Source organism: Primulina tabacum, chromosome 6 (genome assembly GCF_025594145.1).
Source record: "Primulina tabacum isolate GXHZ01 chromosome 6, ASM2559414v2, whole genome shotgun sequence".
Taxonomy (NCBI): domain Eukaryota; kingdom Viridiplantae; phylum Streptophyta; class Magnoliopsida; order Lamiales; family Gesneriaceae; genus Primulina; species Primulina tabacum.
Window position 1 is genome coordinate 10,435,191 of NC_134555.1, and position 8,098 is coordinate 10,443,288.

The 8,098-nt window shown below is 40.5% G+C and overlaps 3 protein-coding genes across 3 annotated transcripts; all 3 read right to left on the reverse strand.

The window, feature by feature from the left end:
• Nucleotides 1-1,607: 1,607 nt before the first annotated feature.
• LOC142550029 (uncharacterized) lies at nucleotides 1,608-2,699 on the reverse strand. Its single transcript, XM_075659270.1, has 2 exons — nucleotides 1,953-2,699; nucleotides 1,608-1,832 (listed from the first exon to the last, which is right to left on the reverse strand). The coding sequence occupies exons 1-2, from the start codon at nucleotides 2,697-2,699 to the stop codon at nucleotides 1,608-1,610; spliced, it is 972 nt and encodes a 323-aa protein (XP_075515385.1).
• Nucleotides 2,700-2,708: 9 nt separating this feature from the next.
• On the reverse strand, nucleotides 2,709-3,449 carry LOC142550030 (putative mitochondrial protein AtMg00310). Its single transcript, XM_075659271.1, has one exon. It carries the CDS (start codon nucleotides 3,447-3,449, stop codon nucleotides 2,709-2,711), a length of 741 nt encoding a protein of 246 aa, XP_075515386.1.
• Nucleotides 3,450-6,222: 2,773 nt separating this feature from the next.
• Nucleotides 6,223-6,886, reverse strand: LOC142550031 (uncharacterized). Its single transcript, XM_075659272.1, has 2 exons — nucleotides 6,527-6,886; nucleotides 6,223-6,435 (listed from the first exon to the last, which is right to left on the reverse strand). Exons 1-2 carry the CDS (start codon nucleotides 6,884-6,886, stop codon nucleotides 6,223-6,225), a joined length of 573 nt encoding a protein of 190 aa, XP_075515387.1.
• Nucleotides 6,887-8,098: the final 1,212 nt, after the last annotated feature.

The following is an 8,098-nucleotide window of genomic DNA, read 5'->3' on the forward strand; positions in this document are numbered from 1 at the left end:
TCAACTGCTCTGCCCTCTGCATCAGTTTCTTCTTGATGTGAACGATGACTTTTCCCTTGCGATGGAGGAATTCCTTCACTCTTCTCAGTGCGCTTTGGAGGCATTGGGTCCCACTGGGCGTGCCAACTTGTTTATCACGAAATTTGCGGGCGTGCCAGGCACGTGTTCGTGCCAAATGTGAATGATCCAACTTCGTTTACCAAGCATTGCGAGTCTCGATTCGGTCGTTCGTTCTAATTCCCTCGAAATGGCTCCAAAAATATGAACATGGAATGAGGAATATAATGAAATTAAAGGTGGAATCCATAAACAACATCAACATTCATTATGCTGTTATAAATTCGAACAAAAGTTTTACATGAAACGTGGATGGACATACTAAAAATCTATGGAAGAAGATTGCTGCAAATAGAAGTAAACAACAGAAAAATGAGAGAAATTCTGCAGAGAGTTTGCTATGGATTTTTTGTGAATTTTGTCGGGGCTTTTATCTGATTCCCTTCCCTCCCTTTTGTCACATTCCGCACATCAGTTTCTCTTCTCCACGATCACCCCACGATCTTCCACATTGGGTACTGACCGTAAGTGGCAGCAACGTTCTTCCGCTGGGCCAACTGCAACTACTTTGGGCTTCATCTGTTGGGCTTCTTCTGTTAGGCTTTCTAACTATTTTTTAGGCACAAAAAATATATATAAATTTAAAAATATATAATATTTTTAAATAATAAAGTTAAAATTTAAAAAAAATATAAAGTAATTTTTCGGTGTAAAATGATATATAACGATATCGTACCGAGATCTAAGTACACCCCACATTTTGTTATAATCGGTATACTAATTATATATATCAAAATTTTCGATGCGGTATCTGTAAAAATATTTTTACTACTGAAATTTTCAGTATTGTATAAGATATGTATTTTTCGGTACAATATATGCCACCCCTATTTTTTATTATTAAATTTGAGATTGTCACATATCGTATAGATATTATATGTACATGCCTGAATGAATATTTATTGGGATTGTGATTATTATGATATGGCCTACAACTGAGTTTTTGGTGTATAGTGTTAATATGCTAATGGATTGGACACCATTATTAGTTATAGCCCTAAAAAAATATTGTGCTGTTAGCTTGATAAAAGAATTGGGGCACAAAGGAATTGTCAGTTTGATAAATTTATTAAGCCAATATTTACATCTACATAAATAATTGAACACTCATGTCACATAATTACACATCGTACATGGCTAATATGCTTTTTATAGATATGTCAAAAAAAGAATAGGCTGTGGTCCACTATATAAATAAGTGAGTTGGATTGTAAATTTCCCAACTCGTCAAAATGACAGACTGGTATGTCCCGTTATTCCAGGTTTACATGTCTACTTCCTTGTTACTCTGCGAGATCATGTTTTTTTTTAAGGTAAAACTCGTAACTTTATTGAATCAAATCATCCATTACAAGATTAACCAACCAAGAAGGAAATTCTCCATTCGACCAAACAAAAGGTGAAGGCGAAGAAAAAGCAAAACGAGCAATATTGTGAGCAACATTTTTCGACGATCGGTAGAAATGAATGCAATCATATATCGTCGGTCTCTACATATGCTTCCTGATAGCTGTTGCACACAGTCCAATATAGCCAAGATCTTCTTGTTCAGTAGTGACTGCTTGCACTGCCAATAGAGAATCAGATGCTACTTGTACATCGGTAAAACCTTTATCATGGATAAGTAGAATGCCTTCCCGGATTGCCAGCAATTCACCATGTACGACTGACAATGGTTGGTTGATCTGTTTCCCAAACGCTAACAACAAACGCCCCTGATTGTCACGAACTACTCCACCAATACTAAAATGATGACTCTTCTCGTCCAAATCCGCATTCACATTAAGCTTGAATGAGCAATGCCTTGGTGGTGTCCATCTCTTCTATGGATTTACTTTCACAGGTATAACAGCTAATTGCTCCTTATTTTTGGATTTGCGAAAATCAGATAAAAGAGATAAGCTCCAGGTAACATCAGCTGCTAGTGGCATCTTCTTGTCCCTATGGATAGCATTTTGTTTCTCTCGCCAAACTGCCCACGTGTGAGTTGCAAAGTTTTCAAAATCTGCCTTAGATAATTGCTCTTTCAACCATAGACAAAGTTCCAAAGTGCAAGAATGAGAGCCACCTCGTAGGACTGGAGTAAACATAGTGTTCTTCCATAGATGTTTAATTGCAGCGCAGAAGAATAGAGCATGACTAGTGGAGTCCATCGAGAAATTGCATAAGCTGCAAGATTCATTGATCGGGACATGTTGCCGATAGAGATTTTGGTTTGTCGGAATACAATCGTGTGAGATACGCCACCAAAAAATATGTATCTTCGGTGGGATAGATAGATTCCAAATAAAAGACCACCAATCTTCATTAGGATGTACCGATTGATGAGTTGGAGGTATGAATAACCCCCGTTGAAGTCGGCATCCATCTTTTACTGTATATCGGCCCTTGGCATCATATTTCCAGAAGAGGGAATCACGTACGACAACGTCGTTCAGTGGAATTTTGAGAATTTCACCAGCTATATAAGGATTAAAACTGGCTGAGATCAAATCCGTATCCCATTCGCCATTTCTGATCAATGTACTAACAGAATGCTCGCGATCTAAAGCAACGATCGAATCACCAAGTGTGTCTTGCATGCTTGGTATTCATCTATCTTTAAAGATATTTATACTTTTTCCGTCTCCCACTCTCCAGATTAAGCCCTTCACCAGTATATCTCTACTCCATAAGATCGATCGCCAAATGTAAGAGGGATTATTACCCAAGCTTGCTTGTAGTATCGGACCATGTCTAAAGTATCGCCCTTTCAACACTCTACCAGCTAGAGAATCGGGATACTGAATGAGGCGCCATAATTGATTGGCTAGCAAAGCTCTATTAAATTCAGCTAGTTTTCTGAATCCGAGGCCGCCCTTACTTTTAGCTTGGCTTAGGAAATCCCAAGTTTTCCAATGCAGTTTCCTCTTACCATTCTCAACTCCCCACCAGAAATTCGCACATTCCTGTTCAATATCTTCACAGATCCAGGTGGGTATCTTGAAGCAAGACATAGCAAAGATGGGAATAGCTTGGAGAATTGATTTTATTAGTATCTCCTTCCCCCCACTGGAGAACCATTTGTTACCCCACCCTTGGATTCGCTGGATCACCCTATCTTTCAGATATTTAAATTGGAGTCTCTTACTTCTCAATGAAAAAGTCGGGAGTCCCAGATATAAATCATGCTGATGAACCACAGGAATCGTCAAGATATTTTTAATCGTATCCATTAGCGATATATGAGTATTGGGGCTGAAAGATAAAGCTGACTTATCATAATTAACAAGCTGCCCCGAAGCCTTTTCATAGGTGGATAAACACTCCTTTACATGAGCCCCTGTCTCCATTGTCGCTCTAAAGAACACCAGACTGTCATCTGCAAAGAATAGGTGCAAAACTGGTGGACTAGTAGGTGCTATTTTTACTCCTTGGACTAAGCCTCTGCGTTCATAAGCATTCAATAGACAAGAAAGACCAGTGAGCACACAAGACAAAGAGATATGGAGACAGTGGATCTCCCTGGCGCAATCCGCGGGTTGGTTTGATAGGGCCTGTCACGTCCTGGTTTATTTTGAAAAGATATGACACAGATTTAACACAATTCATTATCCTCTCAACCCAATTATGTTCAAAACCCAGTCTGATCATCATCTGCTGCAGAAACTCCCATTCCACTCGGTCATAGGCTTTACTCATGTCCAGTTTAAGGGTTGCATATCCCCTGTGACCAGTTTTCCTGCTTCTCAACCAATGCAGCACTTCAAATCCCACAATAATATTGTCTGTAATAAGGTGGCCTGGGATAAAATCACTCTGGGAATCCTCAATAATTTTGGAGAGAACTGGCCTAAGTCGAGTGGTGAGGGTCCTTGAAACAATTTTGTAGCAAACATTACATAAACTGATTGGGCGAAACTCTTTCATAAGTATCGGATTTTTTGTTTTGGGGATGAGCATGACAAGCGTGACATTCCAAGCCTCAAGTGGGGCACCCTCATTGAGTACCCGTAGTACCTCATCTGTAACATCCCTGCCAACTACATCCCAAAATTTCTAGTAGAAAAGAGCAGATAATCCATCAGGACTAGGGGCTTTATCAGGATGCATATCAAAAAGAGCGCGTCTGACCTCAGTTGCAGTGAATGGATCACTTAGTATTTGATTCATCTGATTATCAATTTTCGGCTCAACTGCGTCCAAGACTCTGCCAATCTCATACTCCGAAGGGCTAGACGAAGTGAATAATGAATCAAAATAGTCGAGTACAATAGTCGACATTCCATCTCTATCTGTACACCAGTCCCCATGGCCTGAGATCAAACCCGTTATTAAATTCTGATTTCTGCGACCCGAGGCTCTTGAGTGAAAATATTTGGTATTACGATCCCCATCTTTGAGCCAAGATATTCTGCTTCTTTGTCGCCAATACATCTCCTCCCTGGTGGCTAAATTCTCTACTTCACTTTCTAGGCTTTTTATTTGGGTGACATGTTCTGACCACTGTGCACTTGTTCTCAGCTGATTCAGTTTTGCCCGTCTAGCTTTCAGCCGTTTTGGTATTCGACGTAGCCTCCCAGCATTCCAGTTGGTCAGTGCATTCTTGCATGATTCGATACGCTCCAGAATAGACACATTGATATCCTGGTTACCCCACCCTTGCTTGACCACCTCTCTGCACTCGACTTCCATCAACCACCCTTTTTAAAAACGAAATGGCAACTCCTTGTTCCCATTACCTGCTCGGGATTGAGTTCTTGATTCGTGTAAGTTCATGCTAATTGGCCTATGATCTGAGTGATAGAACTCCAATGACCGTGCTCGAGCCGTTGGGAAGAGCATGCGCCACTTCAGGTTTGCCACAAATTGATCGAGTCTTTCGAAAATAATATTGTTCGACTCTCTTCTGTTTACCCATGTATAGAACTCACTAGTGCCATGGAGGTCTTGGAGTTCATATAGTGCGAGCGCTTCTCGGAACGATTGCATCTGTCTTGCCACCCGTCTATTGCCACCCAGCTTTTCACTACCATAACATATTTCATTGAAGTCCCCACCTACAATCCATGGTAAGTCCCTGACCTCTGCTATGTCTTTAAGGCGCTGTAGAAGTTCCCAAGAGAAATGGCGCTTGTTTGCATCGGGGTGACCATAAAAGCCAGTGAAGCGCCATATTTGATCCTGCTCATGGACAATGCAATCTATATGTCCATTTGAATAGGATTTAATAGTTACTGCTGCTAAATCATGCCAAAATAATGCAAGACCGCCGCTCTGTCCTTCGACAATCCACCATGAAGCTCCCTGTAAAACCCAGCTGATGTTTCCACCACCTGCAATTAGCCTCTCTCATTTTGGTTTCACATAAAAATAAGAGAGTGGGTTTCTTTTCAGCGACTAGGCGCCGTAATTCCCGGAATGCCCGGGGGTTCCCAAGCCCCCGGGTATTCCAAATTATTATATTCATGGATACCGGCGGGGTTGCTGCGCAACCACCGCCTCATTGTCGTTCAAAGATAGAGCCTCTTCACCTTTTCTTGCTCTTTTCTTGTTGGGGCTATTGTACTCCTCAGGTCCCATAGCATGATTTTCATGTTGACTTCTTTTAGCGCCCTTACCAGAGAGAGAGTCTGGAGCCTGAGGAGTTCTCAAGCTCTTTTCTCTTGCCCTTCTTTTCCACTTCTTCAATTCAGTTATAGGACTTGTACTTGTTTGTAGCCCAGCACTTACCAAATCTGATAGAGCGGGTCTCTCTACATGTCCAAACTTTTGAGGCTGTTTGAGTGGTTGCTTGTCCGTCCGAGCTGGGGTGATCATAATGTCCACTCTTTCATTATCCCCAAGTATAGACGTACTCCCCACCGCCAGCTGGTTTATCATGCGGTTATCTTGAGACTTATAAACTTTTGTCATACTCCTATTCCCGTTGTTATCTGGTTCTAGGTGGATCAAGGCTTGAGAGTCTGGTTGCTCCGATGCTTCCGAGAAATTCTCATTAGTTCATGGACCATCATGTTTAACCCCCCCATTCCTACTGCCTCGAGCATTCCCTATGTGGGAGGAGGCCCTCATCAATGCTCCGAACCCAAGCTTCTCTTTGTTGGCTGTTTCTTCCTCATAGTCTCAAAGTGAGTGGCCTAGCCTGTCACACGCATAGCAGAAGTCTGGAAGCCTTTCATACACAAGTAAAATAATGGGGTCCTCTTCCTCCCTCATGACGCTAATACGCAAGCATTTTCTCAGCGGCTTCGTGATATCTAGACGGAGTTTAATTCTGGCAAAGCGACCCAAGAATGACCCATTCTCTCCTCGATCCACCTCAATAACCTGCCCTATCTGGCGACCAAGCTTTGTTAATAGTTCTTCATGCATAAACACTAATGGAATGTTGTGGAGTTGAACCCATATATTTGTTTCTTTAAAATACATAGATCTTGGATTGCTCAACCCAGTTAATTCTTGAAACACCAGGAGGTTTCGAAAAGTTCCACGGGCCACAATTCAAAACCCTATTACGATCTCGTTGAGAATAAAATTTAAAGACAAAGGTATTATCACCTGTCGCCTCAATGATCATATGCCTCTCAGTCTGTAACGTACGAGGCATCTGTTGCCGAAATGCTTCTCGATTAATGGTCTTTGATGCGAAGACTTTGGCTACAAGACAGCGAGATAAGCGTTCCTCCCCTATCCGGACGTCCGCTTCTTCAAGATTCACAATTTCCTTCGGATCAGTGCATGAAAGTTTCATCTCGTTCACTAGGCGGGCAATCTCACCCGGATCCATTATACTAGAGATAAGAGAACCACCGTCTGAATCCAAGGATCATACGAATGCACAAACAGGCGGCCAGCTCTCATACGAGTCGCAACCCCAGAGAGAAAACTTCTTGGTCCGCGCGAGATCATGTTACTTCTTATATTTGATGAGTGCTCACTCGTATATTCGGTATCCAAAGATGAAAATTTGTCCATAAGATGTAGTATAAATCACCTTACATAGCACATATAAATCCTCACATTAAATCGTACTTTTTGAATCATTTTAAACCTTTTTTTTACGAATATTAATCCGAGGCTCATTGTATAAATTTCGAAACCATTAAAAGTACACCATAATTTCAACCTTGATATTCATCTTAAAATGTTTAATTAATAATTATAAGAATTTGAAAAAAAAGAAAAAGAAGAATCAAATATTGGTACGTATACTAATAACAATATATATCAAGATTAAAAAATAAATTAACATGTTTGCACAATATTTGATTTGCGGGCGTGCCAGGTGCGAAAGTGCACCGATTTGTGTGAAAATGATAAAAATCTAACTTCTAAAAACAAACGAAAGTGAATTTTAAATTTGACCGTCGGTTCTAATCTCCTAAAACAACTATAACGCCAAAATGAAGAAAACTATTGGAATTTGAGGAATAAACCCCTGACATTGTTTATATTTTCAATAAACCGTAGGAATTTACAAGACATAAAAATATATCAAATAGAGTTGATGAAATCTGAAACAAGAAGACGTAAATTGCTAGAAATATGCTGGAAAGCTTGAAAAACTATTGCTTGAATATTGGAATTTTAGCAAAGAGCTTTTGCAGATTTGTCTGTAGAGTTGAGTTGTCTATCGTTCTGTGCTTGCCGATCCCTTCTTTTTCTTCGCTGTGAAAGGTAGTTTCTTCCACTCCCCCATGAGCCCATGATCTTTCCCACTACCTTCGCACGATCTCCATTTCTTTCCTGCCACGTTGTGATCGGTTGAATTGATAAGAATTAATTTGTATGGGCTTATATAATTTAATTGGGCTTCAACATTAAATTGGACTTCCATAATTAATTATTTTTAGCCCAAACAATTGCCCCCCGCAAGCATTGGTCATTGGACCAAAATGCTTGTTAATAAATCCTTAATCCATTTTTTTTGTTAAGCCCATGAAACTAAAGCCCATGAAGCCCCATCCCGCTTTAACAAGTCTGTGTCAGAACTGTAGCA

Coding starts and splice junctions, on each gene's coding strand:
- LOC142550029 (XM_075659270.1), bottom strand. CDS start 2,699: ATGCAAGACACACTTGGTGATTCGATCGTTGCTTTAGATCGCGAGCAT. Junction 1,833..1,952: donor TAGCTGTTATACCTGTGAAA/GTAAATCCATAG, acceptor CGTGACAATCAG/GGGCGTTTGTTGTTAGCGTT.
- LOC142550030 (XM_075659271.1), bottom strand. CDS start 3,449: ATGGAGACAGGGGCTCATGTAAAGGAGTGTTTATCCACCTATGAAAAG.
- LOC142550031 (XM_075659272.1), bottom strand. CDS start 6,886: ATGGATCCGGGTGAGATTGCCCGCCTAGTGAACGAGATGAAACTTTCA. Junction 6,436..6,526: donor TTGAGCAATCCAAGATCTAT/GTATTTTAAAGA, acceptor CTTGGTCGCCAG/ATAGGGCAGGTTATTGAGGT.